The sequence below is a fragment of the Labeo rohita genome, chromosome 1 (genome assembly GCF_022985175.1).
Source record: "Labeo rohita strain BAU-BD-2019 chromosome 1, IGBB_LRoh.1.0, whole genome shotgun sequence".
Lineage (NCBI taxonomy): Eukaryota > Metazoa > Chordata > Actinopteri > Cypriniformes > Cyprinidae > Labeo > Labeo rohita.
This window is the reverse complement of record NC_066869.1, coordinates 36,768,960-36,796,225: the sequence shown is the minus strand read 5'-3', so window position 1 is coordinate 36,796,225 and position 27,266 is coordinate 36,768,960. Positions and strand designations below refer to the sequence as shown.

Genomic DNA, 27,266 nt, shown 5'->3' with positions numbered 1-27,266 from the left:
AAGCTGCTAGTCATGTTGTTAAATAAAATAGCACGTCTAGACATAAGATCAGTACGACATGTCGCATGTGAAATCATAAGTAACTACTTGTTTGTAAATTCATAAATATATATGGCCAGTACGGGGATCGAACCCGCGACCTTGGCGTTATTAGCACCACGCTCTAACCAACTGAGCTAACCGGCCAACTTGAGCACGCAGTGGGCCAATGAGCTCACAAACTTAACTTAGTCCAACTGATAATGGTCATATAAATAGATTGCCACAGATTTCGAACATCTATCTTGAAAACTATACGCCCCAGTCTATTCTCTTTGTGCCTACTTACTAAAATGCATAAATAACTTCTGCGCTAACTTCCAAGCATGAATTTAACCACAATACTGCGCATGCGCGCAGTCCTGATGCACGCCGCTCTGACGCCGCTTGACAGGCATCAGCGGCGCGTTCCCGAAAGTAGAGAGGGCGCGCCCGTAGACGTTGCTGCTCAGGCTTCAAGATGGCGGAAGCCCTGACAACTCAAGAGGAGGTGGTAAGATACCTAAATATTTCCACTAAGCCTTTCGTAGATTCCTTGGCGTTTCGTGTTGAGCCGCTACCAGCTCCTTTGTAGCATGTATTAAGATGATACGACATATAATACAGTTAATAATTTTTATTAACAAGGATGTTAATGGGAATCGCGGGCCTGTGGCTGTTTTTGAGGTAGCTGAGGTAAATGCTAGCCGCGTTAGCGAGCTAGCGACGCTGTGTAGGATGATACACATTTATAACGGTTTAATAAATCTTTAATGACCGGTATGATTGTAGAATTTTAGGAAACTGATAGACAGTATTGTAAAATGACTCTTACGTGTTTTGAATTAAACACCAACTGTCTAGCATTAAGTAACATTAGGTTGACATACAACGTGAATGTGACTCGCGGTCTGTCTAGACTGTTCACGTTAATGTTATTGCGGCATGATTTCATTTAATAAAAGCTGTTGTAACAAATTTGCATCGCTGCTCTGTCACGTGTGGGGATATATAAATCTCCATGTCGCTGTTTGTTAACACAGCGAGCCGGGTGTCTGATGTGCTCCACTGCTGGAAAATGTGAGACAGCTCTCAGTTCTTTCTGTCTCACCGTGAGAACACTCATATCTAGTACTGGAGGTGCCATTTGTTCTGACTCGTTGAGGAAACAGTGTAATATGAGTGTAGCATAACGTCTGTCAGCACGATCCGTCTCTCTTTACAGCTGTTAGATCATCCTGCTTGTACACATGCATTTGATTAAGTGTTGTCATGGTAGGATACTGCAAAAATGGTTCGGTTTTGTATTTGGAAACCCTTTGGAAAATCAGGCATATGGGCTGTAGCTCGACTGGTACATTGTTAGTGCATTAGCTGGTTGTCAACCGATGTAGGGGCTCATTGGCTGGAAATATAGGGGGATTGCAGTGTAATGTCATAGCATATATTCGACAAAGTCAAGAAGATTTTGATTATTACAACCGAGATGTAAATGTAAGCACTGCCTTTAGGATTTATAGAAGCTTATAAACAAGTTTTAAGTTATATGCTCACAGGGCTGCATTTGTATGATGACAAATGCAGTAAAACAGTAATGTGAAATATTCATATTTAAAATGACTGTTTTCTGTTTTAATATATTTTAAAGTGAAGTTTATTCCTCTGATGGCAAAGCTGAATTTTCATTACCCTAGTCTTCAGTGTCACATGAAACTTTAGAAATCATTCTAATATACTGATTTTCATATATTGATTTTCATTCATTTTCACTGTTGATCAATTTATTGTATCCATGTTTAGTAGAAGTATTAATTTCTTCAAAAAAATCTTACTGACCCCAAATTTTTGTGCAACTAACACGCTAAAATGATTACATTTCCCTCTGTTTATTAAGCGTAATTCCCTGCACTATTCACCTACTCGTTATTTATCCTGAAACAAGCTTTTCTCTTAATCGATACATTTTCTGTCCAGTGATTTACTTAATCTACCCAACCTGGCAACCATGTGCACATTCTCTCTCTACATTACAGAAAAAGCACTGATGAGCTGAAAACACTGGCAAACATGTAAGTTGGAGCGATCTCTATTGAGAGATTCTGCTCAAATAATAATGTGATACAGCCAGTCGGTGTTATTTTACACAGTCGTTTATGCTGTTTGCTGCAACTAAATCTGAGCACATCATGCTAGTTTACGTTCTCTAGATTCGTACTTATGTGAGAGTGAGAATGATGAAATGTAGTTGTTTAATTTAAAAAATTTTTTTGAGCAAAATAATGTGATGATACACTACCAGTCAAGTTTTTAAATAGTGAGATTTTGAATGTTTTAAAAAGCAGTCTCTTCTGCTCACCAAGCCTGCATTTATTTGCTTCAAAGTATAGCAACAAAGTATAACTTAATTATTATAATTATAATAAATGTTTTTTGAACAGCAAATCAGTATATTAGAATGATTTCTGAAGGATCATGTGACACTGAAGACTGGAGTAATGATGCTGAAAATTTAGCTTTGACCATAGGAATAACCTTTTAATTTATTTTTCAAATAGAAAACAGTTATTTTAAATAATAAAAATATTTCAAAATTGTATTGTTTTTGCTGTACTTTGGATCAAATAAATGCAGGCTTGAGCAGAAGAGACAACTTAAAAAAAAAAAAAAAAAAAAAAAATTACAAAACTTACTGTTCAAAAACTTTTGACTGGTAGTGTAAGATCCTCTCAAAATTCGCTTAAACTAAAAGCAGATTATTTATTGACAAGGTTATTGATTGATTTTTGGTTTTACACAAGGGAGAGCTAACATTTCTATTATAATACCTGAAGAAAGCAATCCGTTCAGCGTTTACATTCATTTCCATGTGCTTTGCCAGAATAAACTTGACTTATGAACACCTGTCAATAGTAAAGGATGTCATTTGCAGCCAAATGGTGTCATGCTGATCAGCCAAACTTTGCATGTTTACTGGCAATGCCGATGATCTCAAAATGCCAAATATCAAGTGATTTATCGGTGAAGTTGATGCGTTGGTTTATCACTAGTGACAGCAGCCAGACCCAATCACTATAAAGTACAACATGCATTACAATAAATATACAAAAATAAAAAAATGGATGTTGAAAGTGGGATGTGTAACTGCCATTAAACGTGCTTTTTCGGTGTTGGATACAGTAAACCTCCTGATGAAATTTATGTTTGTGTGTGCGCGCCAGGCGGTGGAGGAGTTTCTGGCTGAGCTGAGGTGTCGGGAACAGTCTCAGAATGCAGATCTCGTCAGTCAGATGACAGCGGTTAAGTTCCTCATGGCAAGAAAGTTTGATGTCTCCAGAGCCATAGACCTCTTTCAAGCTTACAAGGTACAGTATCCTAATGTGGAAAGTTTGAAAGATAATAAAATTCAGTATACTGTATGGGAGAGTCTATTTACATTTTAATGCTTGTGTGTGTCTACAGAACACCAGAATAAAGGAAGGCATCTACAATATTAACCCAAATGAGGAGCCTTTAAGAAGCGAGTTACTCAGTGGGAAATTCACAGTTCTGGTGAGTACAGTTTCAGATGAACATAATGTGTGTGAACATTACTGATGTCCAGGTCAGCTTTTTGGACGCAGTTACCAGTTTGCCGTTGCTTCTCTGCTACAGGAACATTTTAGTTGTACAGATTGGAGATGATCTGCATGATCTGTAGAATGTGTGAATGGACAGACTGGTTTTCACAGTCAGATATTACAAACTATTTGTCAGATAGTGCTCACTTATATTTACACAAGCGTGTTGAGCTTTTTAATCAATGTTCATTGTGTTTTTTAACATAGAATCTCACTTTTGAATTGGCTCACTGTGTAAAAATGCTGTTGGAACACTACCATTCAAAAGTTTGGGATCATTTTGGGAATTTGTGGGAAGAAAAATTCACAGGGACGTATTGAATTAATCAAAAGTGACCGCAACTATGTGCAACAATGTGCAACAGTGTTGCAAAAGATTTCTATTTCACATAAATAATGTTCATTTGAATTTTATATTCATCAAAGATCCTAAAAATGTATTCAGTTTCCACAAGATATTAAGCAACACAGATGTTTTCAACTTTGATAATAGTAAGAAATGTCTCTTGAGCAGTACATTAGGCCCTTTCCTAAATTGTTTTAATTTTTCTAGACTCTGTTATAATGGTTAAATTAAAAAATATTAATCAAAACAAGTCTAATCAATTGAAATCAAAAAACCTGCACAGTTAAACAGCAATTTATTAAAAGTTTAACAAAAATTACATTTTTAAGTTCCTATGAAATGTTTTTTCCTTCAAATTCAGTTTTATTTTGACCAAATTCAGTGTTTGTCATTAATTGTCTGGATTCTATTTTAATGGTTTCATTAAATTTTAATAATCAAAAGCATCTGTGACACTAGAAACCTTCAGCAAGTAACCCAAATTTGGGCAAAAGGCAGCTACAAGAATTTGGACGCAAGAATTTTTAATCACTTTCAGATTATGCAAACCAAAACCAGTGCATCAGCGAAATCATTCATATGTACAGTTCCTGTAAATAAAGCAGAAAATAAAGGCCACCATCATTGCTAGTGATGGCGAAGGAAATTTAATCTCTGATCTCACACATCACACGCAGAGCAGTTCCATGATCTTTGTTTAGTCTGGACCTTACTGTTTGTTTCAGTCATTTTTCATCCACGGCCACGCTGTATACAGAGTTCGCTCAAGTGTTTGTGTAGGCAGTTCTGATCTATTCATCACATCTTAGTTTTCAGAGCACTAATATAAAGAATAATGCAGCTTTTCTATTACATCTGACTGGTTTAAACTGGTTGTTGAATTGACTGTTTTTGCTTGTACTTGTGTGTCTGTGTATTAGCTGTGCATGTTTTTACAAGCTGTGTATGCATTAATTTGGCTTCTGTGTGTGTAGCCCGGCCGTGACGCGAAAGGTGCGGCTTTGGCACTTTTTACAGCACGTCTCCATCGGCCAGACCTCACTACCCATAAGGCTGTTCTTCAGGCCATTATATATCAGCTGGACAAGGCCATTGAGAGGTAAAATAGACCACATCCATAAATCTGATCAAATTTAATAAGGTTAACAGCTTTGCATTTTCATCTAAATCATCTTTCTCTCCCCTCAGCGTTCAGACGCAGAGAGACGGGCTCATTTTCATCTATGATATGACTAATTCCACATATGCCAACTTTGACTATGAGCTTTGCGTCAAGATTTTGAATCTGCTTAAAGTAAGTGTTTTTATGCTGTCAAGACCATCTGTCTGTTTTACAGTGCGTTCATATGGCATTAACAGCACTCAGTGGGGTTTGGATTTGCTCTTTTGATATATAGGAAGCTTTTCATCTTTCATACTTGTAATTTGTGGAGAACTGGAGCTTTAGTAATATTCAGTCACATACAAGTAGGGTTGGCTGATATATTGAATAACATAAGTCAGAATTGTACACATGCTATGATTTTTATTCACTTTATATTTGTCTAAAATATACACTACCAGTCAAAGGTTTTTGGACAGTAAGACTTTTAATTTTTTTTTTTAAAGAAGTCTCTTCTGTTCACCAAGCCTGCATTTATTTGATCCAAAGTACAGCAAAACAGTAATCTTTTAAAATTATTTTTACTATTTAAAATAACTGTTTTCTATTAGAATATATTTTAAAATAGAAATTATTCCTGTGATTTCAAAGCTACGTTTTTAGCATCATTATTCCAGTCACATGATTCTTTAGAAAATTATTCTAATATTCTGATTTGCTTTCCAAAATCATTTATTATTATTATTATTATTATTATTATTATTATTATGTTTGATGTTTTCAAGATTCTTTGATGAATAGAAAGTTTGAAAGAACAGCATTTATTTGAAACAGAAATCTTCTATAAGATTATAAATGTCTTTATCATCACTTGTGATCAATTTACAGCATCTTTGCTAAATAAAAGTATTTTAATATAATAAAATAAATAAAATACTGACTCCAAGCTTGTTTGTGTAGTGTTGTAATGGTGAGTAGTGATATTACAAAAGCTTTCTATTCATCAAATAATCATGTAAAAAATGTACTCAACTGTTTTAAATATTGATAATAATAATAATAATAATAAAGGTTTCTTGAAAATTAGCTGAAGGATCTTTGAATGATTTCTGAAGGATCATGTGACACTGAAGACTGGAGTAATGATGCTGAAAATTTAGCTTTGAACACAGGAATTATTTTTAAATAAAATTAAATAGAAAGTAGTTGTCAAAAGTGTTAAGGTGTTATTAATAGTCTCTGAGTTCAGTAGCAAAAGTTTATATATTTGATTTTTTTTTTTTTTTTTTGCTGATTATCATGATGTTACTTTTGTTCATATACTCTACCGTTGAAGTTTGGGTTTGCTAAGATATTTTATTGTATATTTTACATGAATGTACTTTTTTTCTGCAACCTTCATTCCAGTTTTCAGTGTCACATGATCCTCAGAAATCGTTCTAAAATGCTGATTTGGTGCTCAAGGTTATTATTATTAATATTGACAACAGTTATGCTACTTTATATTTTTGTGGAAACTGATACAATTGTTTTTCGGGATTCTTAGACTAATAGAAAGCAACAGCACTTACTTGACACAAACATCTTTTGTAATAGTGTAAAGGTCTTTCCTTTCTCTTTTGATTAATTTAATGTGCCCTGGCTGAACAAAAATGTTAATTTCTTTTAAAGCCAAAATAAAAATGCATTGACCCCAAACTTTTGAACCGTAGTGCAATGGATGAAGTTGAAAAAATTATGTTTGATTAAAAAAATCCTCTGATTGAAAAAATGGCAGTAGTGGAGCAAAGAAAGTAATGACTAGTTCTTAAAATTTCTTGAAAATGTTGAACAAGTCGATGAGTTCTGCTATCTAGTGAGACCGTTGACCTTACATGGATAATTCTGAGAGTGCATGTAATGCACCAGGTCTCTTCGTTTTGTCCAGAATTGAGGAAAAGTATGCGTGCATATCCTTTTAATTAACAGATTTTGCTATTTTTATCTTCACCCATAACAGGTGCATAAAATCAAGCGCATAGCCACAATCCTCCTTAGACAAACATTTTTAGTAGAAAGAGACGCACACTTTTTGTTCAGGCATTACAATGCCCCTGTGCACAAAGCATGATCCAGAGAGAGTATTTACTGAGTTTCGTGTGAAAGAACTTGTCTGGCTTGCATAAAGCCCAGACCTGAACCCCACTGAACACCTTTGGGATGAATTGTACCGCAGACTGTGAGCCAGAACCCATCACTCATCTTCACTTCCTGACCTCACTGATGCTTTCGGGTCTGAATGGGAGCAAATCCCCAGAATCTAGTGTTGTTTTTGGAACAATGGAAATTTTTAGAGCAGAAAAAGAAAGATGAACCTGCTATTAAAGGGATAGTTCACCCAAAAATGAAAATTACCCCATGATTTACACATCCTCAAGCCATTCTAGGCTTCATTCAGACTAGCGCTTGCTGTTTTTTTTTTTCTGATTTTATTGATTAATTTAAATGTACTGTTTTGCCATGATTTAATTTTTTAGAAATCGAGGAATCACGATTTTGAATAGAAATATTACCAAAGGTTAGAATTCGACACTTTGACAATATGCCACTGAAAATTGTACAGAGAAAAGAACGATCAAACCACATGTCAGTGCACTTGATTAACCGCTCACGTGTGACACGCTCATAACGCCAGGTGCCATTCACACAGAATGTGCTTTGGTGTTGACAAAGATGTGTCGTGGGCAGTGGAATAGGAAAAACATGCAAGAAGATGGGAGTAAACTTCTTTGAACTTGAGCACTGCATTTTTAGAATGCCGTTTCATGCATGAGATGCTGCAGGAGATGCGAGTGCAGCAGTCAAACGGGTCCAGGTTTACATAGAAAAAAAACGATAAAAATGCAAAATATGATTGTGCAAATAAAAAACCTGTGAAGAACTACTACTGTATGTCTGATATTTCATGTTTGCATCATGGAGACAGGCTCAAATCCTGCCGTTCATTGTTTTTACAGAACATTTATAGCTAATAATAGTCTACTGGTGTTATTCCTTCAGTCATTTTGAATTTGAATTACCTTGACTTTTAAGAGGGTTTTCCTCATATTGTTTCTTAATATACAATATGTGTAAGACAAGTATGTACATGGTGTAGTTGTAGTTCATGCATCTTTTCTGCAAACAAGTGATTTGTTTAACATTTAAATCATGTTGACAACTTCATGTGTGGTGCACTTGGAAAATAATTTTTTTTTAACTAGAGAGTTAATAAAGAAAAAGTTACTTGAATCATGCTGTAGTTGCATTTTCAAGTTGACCAGTTAAAAATCGTAAAAAATCAAGAATCGGTCAAACTTTTTTTTGCCATATCGCCCAGCCCTATTTCAGACAAATACAATTGGAGTTATATTAAAAAAGTTCTGGCTCTTCAAAGCTTTATAATGGGGGTGAATGGGTGTTGAGATTTTGAAGTCCGATAAAGTTCATCCATCCATCATAAAAAGTACTCCACATGGCTCTGGGGTTTTTTTAAAGGCCTCCTGAAGTGAATTGATGCATCTGTGTAAGAAAAATGTCCGTATTTAAAACTTTATAAACTGTAATCTCTAGCTTCCACTGTCATACTTGTGTACGCAAGTGAGTGGCGTTGCAGCGGATGAACATATTACAATTTAATAATATTTTACAATATTATTAGAATATTATTAGATTTGACAGCATTTTTGATCAAATAAATGGGACGTATGTGAGCATAAGAGCTTTCAAAAACTATTAAAAATCTTACCAACCCCAAACTTACAAATGGTTTTGTATGTTTTTGATTTTTCAGAGGGTTTGTTTAATGGGTGGGTCTGTGAATGGGATTGGCACAGTCCTTTGTTTGTTGTGCTTACTGTCTTTTTTGTGATTTTTAGGGGGCTTTCCCTGCTCGTCTGAAATGTGTCTTTATTGTATCGTCTCCGCTGTGGTTCAGAGCACCGTTTGCGGTACTTCGTCTGTTTGTGAGAGAGAAACTAAGAGAGAGGGTATGTCTAGAACTTTGTATATGCGAACATTAATCTTTTTAAAGTGGAAAATGCTACATTTATTATTTTTAAGTGTACAATGCTTTGAATGTGATTGCATGTTTGTATTCAGGTGTGCACTGTAAAAGCCCATGAACTGGTCAATCACATACCGGTCAGCTCTCTTCCAGAACATTTGGGTGGCTCGTCACAGTATAGCCACATTGCCTGGATCCAGTCCTGCGTCAACTCCAGTCCCAACCACCCCAATAACTCTCCCTACGTCACTGCGGACTGCTTGGGCAGTCTGCTCCGCTCCTACTCCATGGAGCATGGCCAGAACACTTCAACAGACCCCTTAACTGCCAATACTTCAGGGGCCACCCTCCTGGGTGACGGACTGAACTCAAACTGCCCCAAACTGGATGACGGCAATGCCAACCTGCAGAACCACAGGACAGCGGGACACGCACATTGGAACGGCTCTGTACTGCCAGGTTCAGGGGGAATCTTGGGGTCCAACGCCAATGTCGTCAACGGCCGTGGCCGTCAGCCACCACCGCAGTCAGACACGCCCCCAGACACACCCCTGCATCAAAAACACACTGCTGGTGCCATAGTACCAGGAGTTGGTGGGACTATGGGTATGGAAGGTGCTTGTTTGGATGACAGTAGGCAGGATGGCAATGGCGCTGAGGACAGCCAACAGGATATGGAGTTTCTGGAAGAGGAAGTGGAGGGAGGAGATGGTGTTCCACCCCTCCCGTTGAAATCAAGGCCGCCGCCTCTTCATCACAGCGCTGCCCCGGATATGAGCTGGTTACCGGGAACGACAACGGAAACAGCTGCTTTGTCAGTGCATGTGGCAGAGCCAGGTGGAATGAGCCTTCAGGATCTGGTGCAGCACGTGAAACGTAAAAAGAAGAAGGGCATTTATCAGGAGTATGAGGAGATCCGCAAAGAGCCTCCTGCTGGAACCTTTGACTACTCGAAGTAAGTGACATTTGCTTTCAAGGAGTAGCTGTAAAGATGATATATTTACAGACAAAGGAGTGTTTGCTAACATAAACATGATGCTTATTCTGACAGGAAAGCCTCTAACCAGATAAAGAATCGCTACAGTGATGTCCTTTGCCTTGACCAATCACGTGTTCGACTCTGTCCGCTCAACAGTGAGGATGACGAGGTCAGTGATGCCCTTTTTCCTTTATGAACCTAGTGATTTTCCGTGCATTTAATATTTTGAATAAGCCATTTTTAATTTTTTTTACTTCTACTAATTTTCTGTGCTTTTGTCATTTTTATTATTATTATTTTAAATAATTCTATGTAACTTTAATTTATTTGTATTTCAGTTTAAGCTTAGTAATTTTAGTACTTAAATTCAAATTATTTTTTATTTTTTTACCATTTTCTCATCTAATATTATTTATTTCATTTTGTTTCATTTTTGTCAAAACTTTTTTTTTTTTATTGTTTGGTTGACTGTTTGTTGACTGCCATTGACGGTTTTCTTCATCAAATTGATTATTTGCTTTTAGACGTCTGACTACATAAATGCAAGTTTCATGGATGGTTACAAGAGGAGTAATGCTTACATCGCTACTCAGGGTGAGACTCTTTGTTTTTTAACTAATCATTGTGTTGTGAAGTACACATACATGCATAGTACGGATGTCAGTGTATGTGTGTAAATGTAAATGTTTGGCTTGTTTCAGGGCCTTTGCCAAAAACATTTGGAGACTTTTGGCGAATGGTGTGGGAGCAAATGGTTTTAATAATTGTTATGACTACAAGGTTAGTTTCCTTCTGTGAAATGTTACACGGTTTTCCTTTAAGGAATGTTGTAATGATGCTTTAACAAGATTTTGGACAGGATAATACAGGGCTGCAACTAACAGTAATACCATTTTAAAGTTTTTAAATGAGCGATGCTTTTTCTGCAAGGATGCATGAAATTGCTCAAAAGGGACCTTTTTTTTTTTACATTATTACAAAAGATTTCTAATATAAATAAATGCAGTTCTTACTGTTCATCAAAGAATCTAGAAATTCATGAAAACCATGCAGTACCATGGTTGTCACAAAAATATTAAGCAGCTTCATGCAGGGTTCAACATTGATAAAACAACAGTTGATAATACAATATTAAAGAAACCAAGCCATATTAGAATGCTTTTTGAAGGATCACGTGACACTGAAGACTGGAGTAGATGCTGAAAATTCACTGGAATAATAACTGGATTTTTGATCAAATAAATGCAGCCTTGATGAGCCCAAAAAGATTTCTTTTAAAAACATTCAAAAATCATGCTGACCCTAATCCTGTGAATGGTATCTGTCAAATCTGTCAAAAACTTTTTTTGTATTATTTGAACACATTATAAATAAGATCAAAAGAAATCTAAAAGTGTATCATTTTATGTCATATAATGTCCAATTACAAATTGCATCATAATGAACAATAATTATGTTGTAATTACAACTGTGGGGACTTCGTGTTTGTTATTGAAGTCCAATGATTTTCATAGTAATTTCAATAGAATGTCTGGGATCATTGCATTGAATTTATAGATTTTTTTTAGTAGAATTATATTTAAAATAAAGATTAATGTCTGACAAAGAAGATCAATATAATAATTCTTTATCTTCTGTCTATCACAGAGTTGTAGAGCGAGGTCGAGTGAAATGCGGACAGTACTGGCCATTAGAGGCTGGTCGCACTGAAGATTATGGGTACTTTTTGGTGAGAAATGTCCATATTGAGATGTTTCAGGACTTTAAGCTATCACACCTGGAGCTTTTCAACACTCAGGTCAGCCTCTCAGTCTCTTTTTTTTATCTTTTCTTGCCCTTTTATTTTATTTTGTTTTCATGAGCACTGACTCTGACATATAAGTTTAATATAGACATGCTCTCACTTTGTATGAAAGCCTGTTTCCGTATTTTCGGCTTTTTTCTCAGAATTTGGAGATATGAACTCGCAGTTGGGAGTTATAAAGTCAGAATTCTGAGGAATAAGCTTGCTATTCTGAGAAATAAAGGAGCAAGAAGTGAAACTGACAATTCTGACTTTTTTCTCAGAATTTTGAGTTTGTCTTGCAATTGTGTTGTGTTTTGTTTTTTCTCAGAATTGCAGTTGGGAGCAGTGTTGGGTGTAACTAGTTACTAAGTAATTAATTAAGTAATCTAGAGTGTGACCAGAAAAATGTATGTAGTATTATGTATCTGTCATTTATTTGAAAGAATTAAAAGAACAATTTCATGTCCTTCCTTGTATTATTACCTTGTCAAGCTTGAAATAGGATTTAGAAAGTAATTAGTAATAAGTAATTAAATATTTTTTGGAGAGAGTAATTTGTACAATACTCTAATTACACTGTTGCAGATGTAATTAGTAACTAATAATTAATGACTTTTTCTAGGGAGCTTAGCCAACACCCAACACCCAAGACTTGAAATTCTAAGAAGAAGTCATTATTGTGAGTTTGTCGCAAGTCTGATTTTATAACTCACATTTGTGAGTTTGAATCATGCAATTCTTAGAAAAAATAGTCAGAATTGTCACATTAAGTCGCGATAGCCTTTTTTAATTTTTTTTTTTCAGTGCTGGAAACAGGCTTCCATACATTTTGCCAGATATTTTGACTATCTACATAAAGTCTGGTCCACTTTTCAGCTTACTCTAGTTAAGAAAAGCACACTTCCATCACATACTTCTTGTGTAAATAAGGGCATATGTTAATCCTGAATCTTTTCTTCCAGACAGGGGAATGTAGGGAAGTGTCCCATTATCTCTACATGAGCTGGCCAGATTTTGGTGTTCCGAAGTCAGCGTCAGCCATGCTGGATTTCCGGGCACATGTGAAACAGAGACAAGAGTCCTCATTACGAACACTGTATCCTGATTGGACGGGACCCCCAGGAGGCCCCCCCCAGTGGTGGTGCACTGCAGTGCAGGCATTGGCCGAACAGGTCAGTTTATACCTTAACGGATTAGTTCACTCCAGAATGAAAATTTCCTGATAATTTACTCACCCCTATGTCATCCAAGATGTTTGTCTTTCTTACTTCAGTCGAAAAGAAATCAAGGTTTTTGAGGAAAACATTCCAGGATTTTTCATCATATAGTGGACTTCAATGGAGGCTAACAGGTTGAAGGTCCAACTTGCCATTTTCTTAAAAAAAAAATAATAATTATATACTTTTTAACCACAAATGCTTGTCTTGCACTAGCTCTGCATAGTGCAAAAAAAGTCCATCTCATTTTCTCCTCCAACTTCAAAATCATCATTGATTTGCCTTTTTTTGTAAAAGCCATTTGACTTTCTTTGCACGTTCGCTTTGTAAACACTGGGTCAGTACTTCCACCTACGTCACACGTGACCTTTCCAATGTGACTACTTAATGCGTGAAGTCAAGCTTGTGCAAGACGAGCATTTGTGGTTTAAAAAGTATATAATTTTTACCTTTTTTAGAAAATGACAGATCGTTTCGCTAGATAAGACCCTTATTCCTCAGCTGGGATTGTGTAGAGCCCTTTGAAGCTGCAGTGAAACTGCAGTTTGGACCTTCAACCCATTTGGCTCCCATTGAAGTCCACTACGTGGAGAAAATAATAATGTTTTCCTCAAAAAACCTTAATTTCGACTGAAGAAAGAAATACATGAACCTCTTGGAAGACATGGAGGTGAAATTTCATTTCTTAACTACACCACAGCATGCCTTACAAATGTTCTTTGTTTTTTTTCCTTCACTCTCAGGCACGTTTTGTACTTTAGACATTTGTCTTTCTCGTCTGGAGGACATCGGGACAGTGGACATTAAGCAGACGGTGCGTCGCATGCGGACGCAGCGTGCCTTCAGCATCCAAACGTGGGACCAGTACTACTTCTGTTACAAAGCAGTGATCGAGTACGCCCAACAGAGCGGCCTGCTGCAGCCCGTAGAGTGGTCCGACACCGAGCTGGAAACCGACAGCGAGTGAATCAGGAAAAACAGAACTCACATGAGAGGGCGCAAAAGGCACGGAAGGAAAAAAAAAAAAGCCGTCTTTTCCCTTCTCGAGGCTACAGGTAGACTCCACCGCCAAGGAAGTTGCGGAGCGGAGGATGCTTTTGTCCTGCCACTTTTCAAGCCCTTCTTTTTACACCGATCCAGACGAGATCAGAGAATGTGGCTTGATGTACGAGTTGTAGCATTTTTTTTTTTTTTTTTCTTTTGTTTTTTTTATAAATACTGACTTGCACATGTGGAATGACAAACTTGAAAAATCTAGTTTATCGTATTACCTGCTCTTTTTTTTTTATGCTCAAGTGTTGTCAATTCAATATCACTCAACTTGGGGGTTAAATGCACACTTTTTATTAAAAGTGTACAAACAAAACTTGAATTTTTTTTTCTTCCTCCGTCACATTAAAATAGCAACTTCTTTGTGTCTAAACAGGTTCCAGTTTTAGTTGCTATTATTTGTGTTCGTCGTTAAACTAATCTTCAAGCCAAAGGTATGGTGTCGAATGCTTGGATGTATCCGTAATGATCGTTGTGATTTAAACCCTTGTATATCTTGTAACATACATTTATATATTGTGCATAACAACCTTTGAAAAGCCTTGTTTTAATATAATACTCTTAACTTTCTTCAGAATTATGTGTATCTATATATAAATATATATATATATATAAAGAATATATGTATAAGTATATGTTGGGTTAAAACAATATGAAAAGAGGAGGAACGCAACTATGCTATATATATATATATATGGTATATCTTGTTTGGGTCCTGCAGTTTTGATTTTCATCTAACCGAAATCCACGATTATCCAGCCTTAACGCAGGCCGTCTATCATTCGCAGAGCGTCTCAACTGTGAAGATTCTCTCTGAATTCTGGCCCTTAACCTCCAATCACTGCCTTGCTCCCTCTAAAGTATGAACTTTGACTTTTGACTGTTTTTTTTTTTTTTTTTTTTTTTTTTTTTTTTTCCCTCCCTCCTACTTGTTTCGTTTTCCACTACGGGCCCCAAGTTGAAGTATCCTGACCTACACGGACACTGATTCTGTTACCGCCATTATCTGAAGTGTTCCGTACTGATGTGAAGTGTTGGAGTCATTTGTTACAAGTGAACTGGGGTCTTCAGCTGTGCGGTGTGTGTATGTTTGTGTGTATGTGTGTCTTGGGGTGGAAAAAGCCCCAGTTTGTGCCTTCAAGTTTTCCGTAGCGCAATGTGTAGTTTCAGGCAGCAAGTAGAACAACTGGTCTCACATGCATATAGGGAATTTATTTTAATCTCAGGGGTATACTTGGTGTTTTCCTGCTCTCAAAAAACGTCATTTGCCTCTATGGTAATTATTTCCAAAAAAGACAAAAAAAGTGAAAGTGAAAGAAAAAAAAAAAACTAAGTATACAAATTTTATTTTGAATTTTATACAGCATCCTGTATTATATTCTGTTTTTATTTATGCCTTTGTAGAACTTCAGCAGTATTGAAATTTGAATGTTGGTACGAAAAAATGAACACACATACTATTTTGAACGGATAAGCTAAAGAAATCAAACCATGTAACAAAAGACTGATCAGTCTTTTCTCTATTTTTTTTTCTGTTGTTGTTCCATTCAGTTCAGTGTGGAATTATGTTACTCATCATTGTGTTTTGGGAGATAAAATCTGTTATTTTTCCAGATGCCTGTAGCAGAACTTTTTTCATACTCTGTGAACTGTTAAAGGGCCAAGACTCAGCACGGCTGCCACTAACAGTTTTTAACTATTTGCCAATCAAAAAAACAGAGGTTTTACGTGTAAGAAAACCAAAAAGAAAAAAAGAAGAAAAAAAAAACAGGATATGAACTTGAATGTTATGATTAGATAAAAATCACGTCGTCTTTGGGAGAACTTTGGAATGCTTTCTCCTTGAATATCAATGCTTGTATGATGATGACAGATGGTATTGAATGTGTGAACGTCCCACTCATCTAATGTTTACTTGTTGACTGACTTATCCGATGCAGGTGTGCAGAATGTGCTTGACTGTTTTATACAGCTGATTCCTGCTTGAATGAGGTTAAGTGCAAGAGACACACTTGGCTCTGATTTATTAAAGCAGTCGGGAATGCGATGTGAGTGTTTTTACTTTTATTTTCAGTTTCTTCTTTTGGTGCCCGGAGTTCTTGTGATTGAGTAATGGCCTTTTTACCCGACATCTGCAGTAGTGTCGTAGTAAACATGAATATTATTCTGAAACTGAGCATGTGTTTGTGTGTTAAAATGAGCTGGCGAGAATTGAAACGTGAAACAATGACTGTATTGAAATATATAACTCTTGTGTTTTCAGAAAGGAGTGATTTATTTCAGAATTGGCTACAATTTGCTGTATTTTGAGCCAAATAGCACATTGCTTTTGACTGGTCTCGCTTTGGACCTGATTGCTGATTTAAAAGCTTTACACGCAAAAACAGTAAATGGGTTTGATTGGCAAAGCGATCAAATTGACTCTTGGAACCAAAGAGATTTCAAAAGTGGTTTTGAATTCTTGTGCATTACAGCAGGTGAATGTCTCTCAGCTTCTGTATGTCCCTAGAAAAGTGCCTGAATTAATATAAAAAGCTTACCAGCACTCTAGACATTGTTCCCACTGAGTAAAACTAAATACCCAGGTTATCTAAAATAGAAAGAAAGAAAAATAAAATAAAATGGGTGACTATTGATGATGGCTGGTATAATGCTGAAATGCATCTAATACAGTTTAATAGCAAATTAGATATACATAATATTCTTTAGAGCACTTTAACAGTTTTTACTTTCAGTAAATTTCGTGTCAAATTCATCTATTTTTTAAGACGGTCTTGATGTCATGTCGTTATTATATTGCAAGTGTTAAACTGGGCGCTAGGGGGCGCTAACGGCTGGTTATTTGGACAAGGTTATTGGCTGATGGCCAAAAATAAGATGAAATTCTGATAGCTTTGATAGTAAATCAATGGGATTATATAACAGTATCGCAGACTGCTTATATAAAATGCATATAAATATGAGTTATGCTCTATCTCTCCCAGTAATACGTCTTAGTAAGATGATATTTAAATGCTTAGTTTTAAACTCAAAGCTCTGTCGTTTTTATTGCGGGGCAAAACGTGTAATGCAATGCAATACAGTGATAAGAGAGAGACGTACAAATAAATATTACTAAAAAATTATGTATGGAATATAAAGTAAAATATAAAGTAAATCTATGTTGCTTTAGTTCAGTAAGTGTTCATCTTGAAACATTACTAATAATGTTTTATTTTATACAAATCAGTAAAGGCCCAACACTACAATACAAAGGTGGACAATGATACTGTAACGTAAAAATTATACAAAAGTATAAGGCATCTTTCTTCCCCCACCAAAGTTTTGATAATATCCTTCATTTAAAAGCCTTATTTTTACCGTAAGCGAAACCAGTCATAAGTAGCACGGGTATATTTGTAGCAATAGCCAATAAGTGGTCAAAATTATATATATATATATACACATACATACACACACACACACACACACACATATATATATATATATACATATAATATATATATGGGTAAAAATGATAAATGATCGACTTTTATGCCAAAAAGCATGTTCCATTAAGATATTTTGTGAATTTCGTACCGTAAATATATTAAAACGTAATTTTTTATTAGTAATATGCATTGCTAAGAACGTCATTTGGACGATTTTCTTAATATTTAGATTTTTTTTTTTGCACCTTCAGATTCAGATCTCGGTTAAATATTGTCATAGTGTTAGGCTATGACAGTGGTTTCCAAACTGGGGAAAAATTCTATGTATACTTGTTCCTGTTTGCAATAGCGTCGCATACTGTGCTGTAACATGCTGTAGTACTGCTGTACTGGACAACGCTGGTAAAATGACGCGACCCTCTCGTGACGGTATGCTCTGCTCACATGCGCTGATAATAATAACTTTGTAGGACTATACATTATTTTGATAATTAGTCAAAAAAAAGTTATATCTGATTCTGTTTCATAGAACTGAATAAAATAATATATTGAGATTTAATATTCATATATTTTCTGTCCAATTTTATTGTTACTTTCAATAAACGTGGTTATTTTATTGGCTTGTGATTTTTTTTTATTCACTATCATTAATATTATTGAGTTAAATTAAGTCTTTAAAAAATTACTATATACTAATATATAATTACAAAGCAGTTTCAGTTTCAGCCAAGAATTTTCATTTCGGTACATCCCTAGATTTTTATGTAACGTTAAAAAAACATTTTCAGGGTGATACAAGACACCACTGTGAAAATGATCTTGCTTATTATATGGCTACTTGCCACATATGTAAATAATTTAACACAAAATATGAATTTCATCATATTTTATTACCTCAAGACGACTTGCAGTACCCGCTGCAGCGGTCTGTTATCAGTTGTAGCGGTTTTTGCGTAAAAATAACAAGTCAGAAATGAGAATTGCCGTTAGCCGAGTAAAATTATGAATGAATGACGCATATTAGTTCTGCTTTAAGCATTAGTGCAAGTTTTTCAAAAGACAACAAGTGCCAGGTAAACGTAAAGTAGATGATGAATCTGCTTTAAAGATCACAACTACAACAAAGAGAAGAAAGAGAAAGAAAGAGAAGAAGAAAGAGTTTGTTTTTCTCTTTTACAAATCTGTTTAAAAAACAATGAATGCTGTTACATAGTACACAGTAAAGCTGCATGCTTTACTTTTAATGTTTCTACTCTAAAAGTGACTAGTTCATTGTTTAGTTTTTTTTTTTTTTTCAGTAAGTTGTCACGCGGAATTTTAATTATTACGTTTCAAATAAATCCTTCTGAAGTTGTGTTTATGTTTATGCGTAAATGCGGGGGTGGGGCTTGAATTTTTTTTTTTATTCTGCAAAAAGGGGGCCCGGCAGAAAAAGTTTGGGAACCACTGCACTAGCCTATACACCAATGGAAAGCTTTGTAAACATTTGTAAATTTATAAGACTGGCTTCCGGTCTCATTCACTTCCAGCTAATTTTATCTGTAAAAAAAACAGCTCGTTTTGCTGCTTGATATTACAAATTGGTGTGTCTTATCATATTATTTTAATGTATTATCTTAATTATTAGCAGACTGGTTTGTAGCGCAAACAGTTTTACAGTTTACTGCAAGTTGTTATTGTTCTCCTTATTTCGTTAGCGTCTAATGAACCGGAAGTCTCACATATAGGCTTGCTTCCACGTTACGGTGGATGTTTTAGCTGTACAAAGCAGCTCGTTATTTGAATGTATTATCTTAATTATGAACACAATGGTTTGTAGTTCAAACAGTTTTACCTTTTTTCTTCTCAATTTCCCTACAGCAGCTAATAATGAACCAGCATTCTCACACATTCACAGAAAACGTCCAAATTGCAGTTTCGCTGGGCTCTACATGAGGACTTAAGGGTCTTATCTAGCGAAACGATCAGTCATTTTCTAATAATAATAATAATAATAAAAAAAATACTCAAATCTACGTACTTTTTAACCACACGCTCGTCTTTGAAGCTGCATTGAAACTGCTGTTTGGATCTTCAACCTGCTGATCCCCACTATATGGAGAAAAATCCTGGAATGTTTTCCTCAGAAACCTTCATTTCTTTTCGACTGAAGAAAGAAAGACATGAACATCTTGGATGACATAGGGGTGAGTAGATTATCAGACAATTTCTTTTCTGGAAGTGAACTAATCCTTTAAGTATTCTTGAATATTTTGCTGGCCTGTATGAACCAATCACTGATCATAAGGAGTGGATAAATAATGACTCTCTGAACTATTCTTACCATTTTATTTGTAACAAATAAAACTTTTCCAAGACAATTGTATTCTCACACATCTGTCCTTACAACATAAAGTAGGAAAATTAAAAAAAGAAAATGTCCTCTGAAATATTTACATTTACTACAAAATCAGAGGTAAAAGATTTCCCTTTTGTGTTTCACATTAATTGACGGGTGAAATTGTAAAACCACTCACAACGTTTGACAATATGAAAATGGTGATACAATGCATATTTGGTCAGATTACATGATATAGATTGTGCTAGTTTATTCTTCACATGAAACAATGTCATGACTCATCAAAATCTGATGGTGCCTTCGCATCTGTACAAATGGGGACTGTCATGCACTGGAAAATAGATGATTTTTTTGTGTGTTTTTCTTCTCAAAACATTGACAGATTAGCATAGAATTCCCATTAAACAAATGCTAATTGATATCCTCTTGAAAATATAAGCATAGCTAGATTCAACAAAAGTTGAAATTTGAAAAACCCTGAAACTTGGTTGTGATATTAATATGTTGTAAAGTGTAAGGAGGTGGAGAAGGTAGATAGTGGAAGATTTGCATGTTAGATTTTCAAATACAAAACTAACTCAACTCTGGTTTTAAATAAAAAAATACACAAAGACAAAGATGCTGCAAAGCAAGTAAAACACTTCCTTACATCGTAAGTTTGCAGTGACCAGACTTTCTTGGGAATTACTGAATGACTATTACCACTGGACTAGAAGGAAAACCACTCATATTAAACCACCCTGTCATCTAAGATTTCAACAATAACATTATGCACATATTTTCGTAAGCTTTGGAACCAAAACTTGTGTTTCTCTTAACATGCACACACTGTGAGCAACACTGTGAAATTCATCTCATTCAATACAAATAACATTCTGTGTTGAAGAAATAGTAAGGGTTAGTGCATAGAACAAGAGTGCAGTCATATCCAAAACCATAACCATACAGATGTTACGGTCCGTGATATTGATACAGACACATTAGGGCCGTTTTTATGTGCGACTTTGTTCCCAAAGTTGTAAATCTAATTTATCATGCAGTGATGTTTTATCTCAACTTATAGCGAAAAGTCTTTTAAGATGTCATTTAGTTGGCTTGTAAAATCCCCCTTCCGAATGCGTCCTCACCAGCATGAAAAATGTTCTTTTTGTTGATGTTAACACACTAACATCATTGATACCATCACAACGCTGATAAACAAGAATGCAGACACGAACAGTTAGAGAAATGAACGTTTCCTGCAGCGGTATGCACTGAAAGCGAGAAAACTATTTCCTGTTCTATACTCCATTAGAATTTCAAATACAAATCATTTATAATATAATAGCTATTATATATGTAATGGAATATGCAGTTCTCTTGGCCCAATATAGATACAATAAACGTGTGTCCTCTCAAAAATGGACACATATTGGCTTTCAGTAATATAATTGTCTAGTCATCTTGGCAGTACTTCACCACCCTGGTACTTAAAATTGGTCTTGGTGTTAAATATATATTAAAATTCACTCTGAAGGATGTAACTGTATTTTTAATTCAGTTTTATTAAGTATTGTCTTTTTTTTTATAACATAAAACAGGCTCATATCCATAAATGTGGAACATTTAACTTTAATAGCGAACTATTTTAAACATGTGACTATGATAAGGCACTACCAGTGTCAGATGATCCATTATGTTATTGTTTTGAGAGTTTGGCGGCATTTGACTTCAACATTTGAACTTCTAAACCTGATTGAAAGGATGTAGTTGTTTTGGTAAGTTTAGTGAAGAAAATCCTCTTTACATATTACTGCAATCAGTACTTTTCGTAACTTATGTGCACTGACAAGTACCTCACTCACATAGTATAAATATCACTCAATACATTGACAATTTTTATATATAATGTGCTAATATGCATAATAACATTTTGTTTTATACTTTATGTCATATAGGATTAATGAGACAGTATAATTACAGTGAGAATATCTCTAATACTTGAGTGGTTTTAAACTTGAAGGTGCGGTTCACGTTCAATATTGCACAGTTTTTGAGACAAATCTCCATTTTCGGCTTGTTATTTTTCCTCGTCTTAAATTTGTGATAGATATGTACGTATATATCTATGTGTGTGTGTGCTACAGATAAACAAACAGGATACTGGCATAAGCACCGATACTTAGGGAGTTGCTGAATGTCATTTTTTATGTATCACTTAAGTGAGTTAGTGGATCCACTATACAACTGGTGACAAAAAACAGTGGAAACTCTAAACCCGGACTGCATCCCTCAATAAACTGTTTATTTGGGGCGGATCTGGTGTTAAACAAATTATGACAAGTAAGAAGTACCATCAAATTGTTTGCTTGTTGTCTCCTCATTGGTCTGTTGAATCGGTCCAGACAGCACATGGCACAACTCATGCATTTTCATTGGATCTGCTGGCCGATTGCCAGAGTTTTACTCCACCTCAAATCTGACTTGACAACTTTCAGCTATATGATTGGAGCTACAATTTGTTGTGACAATTCTGTATCCCAGCTGCCCTCCCTGTCTGGCTATTAAATTGTGTGCTGTCGGGAGAAATCAAACAGACTCTTGAGCTGTGGGGAACAGAAAGAGGCTGTCAGATTGATCAGACGCAGGTCTCGGTGTGTAATGATGTGGCCCTTGGTCCAGGGAAAGGTTTTATGTTGCATAGTGATCAAAACTGCCCAGGTATTCCAGCGCTGCTCGATAGCAGAACTGGTACTGCTCCTGTGGAGGGCACACACACACACATACACACACACCATTTGATCTGAATCTCAATTTGCTGATCAGTATACTGCTAAAATATATATAGTATATCTGCTAAAAATGCTAGGTTATTTTTTTAACCCAAATGCTGGGTTCAGTTCGTTGGGTCTTTTTATTGGTTTGTTTTAATATTTTTACCCAGGTGCTTTCCACAGTTGAAACAAGATACCTTCTGATATTCATTCATGTTTATTTAATGCTGTAAACTAGTAACGAGGAAGAGATGATCAGTTCATGTACTGCTTGAACTGAGGCGCTACAGTGATCTGTCAAAACACATTAAAGAGCCAAAACATATTTATTGTTTGAATTCTTAAATGATGAAATCTGAAAGCTGAGACTGTTTCATTCCAAAAGTAACACGCTCTGTCTTGTTTGTCATTGTTGTAAGCATCCCCTTTACACGCAATGTATTTTTCACTGCGTGAGAACATGATGTGTCGCATGAAAGCATTACGGGCACATTTTTTATACTTTTATGGCGAATCAACCTACAGATGGCTTTGAAGGTTTAGCTACGAAATGAAAAAGTACTTTAACATTCGATAAAATTACACACAGCCGTTTGAAAAATGTTTAACTTGTACAAGTCTAAAGAAATTACGTAACTATGAGTAGTGTGGGCAGAAAGACATGAGTACTGCATCATGTGGGTTGGCAGCGTGCGAGCTTACCTCTGTCTGCACCATAGCTGGTCGTTGAGTGCGCAACATTTTGACAGTCTGGAAGATATCGACCACTCCTTCATAACGCATCCTCTCCAACACTATACTCAGAGTGATAAATACACCTGTCCTGCCAACACCAGCACTGCACGCACACACAACAAAGTAAATACATTAAGTACAATAATGTGAATTCACTGATTTTATTTCACAGCTCTTAGTCAGACGTGACCCTGATTGGCATTTTGAATCATGACATTTTTGTCCAGTGATAATTAAGTCATTTTGACTCAAATCTACATATTCTAAAATACAAAAATACAATTTCCATTTTTATTTATTTAGTAGGTAACCTTGCAATAAAGGAGAATGTAGTCAACCAGCCATTATCGCAACATAAACCCTGACTTTTTTTTGTAAACAACTCATAACGCAAGTATTCTCCTCACCTGCAATGTACTGAGATAGGCCCATCCTGACCAAACTGCTCTTTTGTTTTGTGCACTTGGCCGATGAAATCAATGAAGCCTTCTCCCGATTTTGGCACACCCTGCTCTGGCCAATCCGTGAACTGAAACTGCCGGACTGTTCTGGATTGACCGTCCTAGGAGAGAGACACATCATGAGAGACAGACAGTTGCCAGCATTTTAATCTGTAGAGAAGTTATATAAACCATGGAATTGTATTAAATTTTCATGATAGTTCTAACTAATAAATAATTTCTAATTTGCCAGCTAATGAGTTTTAAGCATTATATAATGTAGGAACATTAGTTAATGTTCTGAATGAAAATTTTATAGAATGTAATTGAGAAAACCCAGCTTTTTTTAGGCTGGGGGTCTCTGGTCTGTAAAAATCCCTATGCTAATAAATAATGCAAACCAATCGTTTTGACTGAATCATTCAAAAGAAGTCATTACAGTAGGAAAACGTGCACTCACAATATAAGTTTCTATTAGTTTTTAGAATAAAAAATGACTGTATATTCAAGGTTTTCCATGAACATAGAAAGCCTGAGTGTTTAACATACCCTCGCGTCTGTGACTTTAAACTCTCGCAGTATATACTGAGGCATGTTGTACTCCGCCATGGGATCCACCACAAAGTACTGATAGCGTGCTGATCTGTCAGATGGCCAGTACTGATGACATTTCTCCTGCATTAGAAAGAAATTCACATATTCATCAGTGTTACTATTGATATCCAAAACTAAAATTATTTAAAACATTATGATATTTGAAATGAAGCTAAAATAAAATATAAATACTAGCAAAAAAGTAGGGTTAGATTACCCAAAAAGAAAATTCTGTCATTAATTACTCACCCTCATGTCATTCCAACCCCGTAATAACTTTATTTGTCTTCGGTACGCAAATTAAGGTATTTCTGATTAAATCCAAGAGCTTTCTGACCCTGAATAGACAGCAACTGACACGTTCAAACAGTCACACAGACTAGTTTAACAATGTCCTTTCTACCTTCCCGGGCCTTGAATGTGGTAGTTGCATTGCTGTCTATGCAGGGTCAGAAAGCTCTTGGATTTCATCGAAAATATTTTCATTTGTGTTCTAAAAATGAACAAAGTTCATACGGGTTTGGAACAACATGAGAGTGAGTAATTAACAGAAATTTCATTTTTGGATGAACTAATCAGAAATAAGTTGAAGCAATAAGCATACTAACTGGATCTCAGTAAAAAGTAAAAGTAAAACTTAAATAAAAACAAATTAAACCCAAACCCTAAAAAAAAAAAAAAATTAAAAAATAATTTTAAAAAATGACAAAAGCAGATAAGAAAATTGACTAAAAAGTAAACTAAAATAAAAAATAGAAAATAAAAACTAATACTACGGCTGCTTCCTAATAGTCGAGTAATGGTTTGTCGACGACAAAAAAAGCCACAGAAGTGGCGAAGTCACTCTCGCCATGACGGACAGATCGTTAACGGCTGGTTTATGTGGTAATATAGTACATCGGGCAATACATCCAAACACTTAAATATCATTCATCAACTTCAAATATGGCTTTTTATCTGAAAGATTTATGTAGTAGCAACTTTATACAGCAGCGCAATCTAATGTTAACCTAGAAAAATGTGCGCTATTCAAGTGTCTGTGTGGAGTGTGGAAGCTGAATAGTAGCTGCTTACAGCATTACAGATGGAGACGTCGGTGCAGTCAGTTGCTCTTAAAATACTCCGTCATTTTAGTCATACAGATAAGAGCAATACATCCTTCGAATCTGTAAAGACTCTGTACGTTTATTTTTGTGCACTCAGAATAACAATGAAATGTTGCGCTTTTGTAAAATAATGAAAGCAAAAGCTTTCTGTCGTCTCAGTCTCTGAACTTGAGAGCGAAACTTCAAAACACTGTGTACACTTGCCTTACAGACATGAAGAATATATCTATAGAGAGTGAAATGTCTACATTTAGATGAACCAATTCAAATAGAAAACAAATATTCTCAGATGATGTAATCTGTATGAAACATGCATACAGGCACATCACTACTGCGTAGATAATGAGTCAGTGTCGCCGATGTCATCTCTTAAGCCGAAAATAAATAAAGCGCTAATTTATCAATAAATTATTAAAACGTTAATGCAATATCTTTGCTATTTTTCCCTGACACATGCATAATCATTACTTCTGCCAGTGCACTGTGGCAAGCTTTTTTTTGCATGTGCTTCAGCGCTTATTAGGCTATGTAGGCAATTAAAGGCTAATTATTATTATTTATATGGTTTATTAATAAATGTGCGACTAATAGTTGACTAATGCAATGAATGACTACTAGTCGAGCAGAAAAATCTTTAGTCGAGGGCAGCCCTAGCTAATACGTGTATGTGTGTATGTGAACTAACCCTTCCCATTTCTCTGAGTTTAGTAAGCATAACCACTATGGTAGAATTGTGTTCCCAAAGCATCCGCCAGTAATCTTCAACTGTCTCCGCCAGCGGCCCCTGAGTCGCAATATACGCCCTCTGTTGCCTAGAGAGATGAGAAGGAAATGAAAACTTCAAGAACTGATAATTTCATCAGCTTTCTTGCAAATGTTGATGTGTCAGTGGCTTGTTTTGGAGATGTGTTGTTTTGCAATTTACCTGTAGCCATCTATAAAACTGCCATTGACATAGTCTGAGCCCTCCACTCCTCTGATTAGCTGCAGACACACACGTGTGCTCTCATATGGCATGATATTGACCAGTCGGTTTTTGAACTTATTGCATGGAAGGCTGGCACTGACGAATCGGGAGTTATGCGCTTTGGCATTAGCTAACCGCTGAAAAGGAAATGATACAGAAAAAAGAAATAAGTACACAACAATTAAATGTTATGAATGGGCACATTACAAAGCAACATACAATTGCCAGCAACAGGAAACAATACAGTTTTTATGTATTATTTATAATACAACTTGAACTACTTAAAAAGCTGTAACAGTGTTGTGGACTGTTATTTTTCAGTTAATTTGTTATTGAGAAAAGTAAGTTCCATTCGTGGGATGTACTGACTTTAAACTCCTGCTCCATTCCGCTGATGTGCTCCGGCGGTTCCGTCTGTGACAGTCTCTGGATGTAGGCGTAAAGATTCCGTGCCGGAACCTCTGTGTTGCCGCAGGAAACGGCCTCCAGCAGTGCATCGTAAATAAAGACGTACTGCTCCTCTGTCTGCACCATGTAGTTTCGTTGAGATCGCATCAGAGTCACATGACCATAAACATCTATCGTCTTCTCCTGCTTCACACGCTCCAACATGGCATCAATCACAATGAAGCAGCCCGTTCGGCCCACACCAGCACTGAGACAGAGGGGAAAAGCTTCTGTCACAAGCACTCACATTAACACATTCCAGCATAAATGTTGTATAAAAATTGCTGTCACATTAAAAAAAGAATCTGTGATTTTC

The 27,266-nt window shown here is 35.9% G+C and overlaps 2 protein-coding genes and 1 non-coding gene across 5 annotated transcripts in view; 1 reads left to right on the top strand and 2 right to left on the bottom strand.

Annotated features, from left to right (window-relative positions):
* Positions 1–112: 112 nt before the first annotated feature.
* On the bottom strand, positions 113–186 carry trnai-aau (transfer RNA isoleucine (anticodon AAU)). Its single transcript has one exon. It is a non-coding gene; the product is annotated as a tRNA-Ile (tRNA).
* Positions 187–450: 264 nt separating this feature from the next.
* Positions 451–16,186, top strand: ptpn9b (protein tyrosine phosphatase non-receptor type 9b). Its single transcript, XM_051113903.1, is given in 14 exon segments — positions 451–532; positions 3,237–3,380; positions 3,478–3,567; positions 4,956–5,080; positions 5,170–5,275; positions 8,980–9,090; positions 9,203–10,062; positions 10,159–10,255; positions 10,611–10,680; positions 10,788–10,866; positions 11,734–11,884; positions 12,835–12,999; positions 13,002–13,044; positions 13,833–16,186. Coding segments are annotated over 14 exon segments (2,298 nt in total). The 5' UTR covers positions 451–499; the 3' UTR covers positions 14,057–16,186.
* A 3,698-nt stretch (positions 16,187–19,884) lies between these two features.
* Positions 19,885–27,266, bottom strand: part of ptprdb (protein tyrosine phosphatase receptor type Db) — a 90,510-nt gene continuing 83,128 nt past the window's right edge. For all 3 annotated transcript variants that reach the window (XM_051106372.1, XM_051106381.1, XM_051106389.1), the window contains 7 exons: positions 26,873–27,158; positions 26,462–26,640; positions 26,222–26,348; positions 24,386–24,511; positions 23,804–23,958; positions 23,364–23,499; positions 19,885–22,647 (listed from right to left, as the gene is read on the bottom strand). In XM_051106372.1, coding sequence (XP_050962329.1) covers positions 22,579–22,647; positions 23,364–23,499; positions 23,804–23,958; positions 24,386–24,511; positions 26,222–26,348; positions 26,462–26,640; positions 26,873–27,158 — 1,078 coding nt within the window. In that variant the 3' untranslated portion in view covers positions 19,885–22,578. The remainder of the gene's footprint in view (positions 22,648–23,363; positions 23,500–23,803; positions 23,959–24,385; positions 24,512–26,221; positions 26,349–26,461; positions 26,641–26,872; positions 27,159–27,266) is intronic.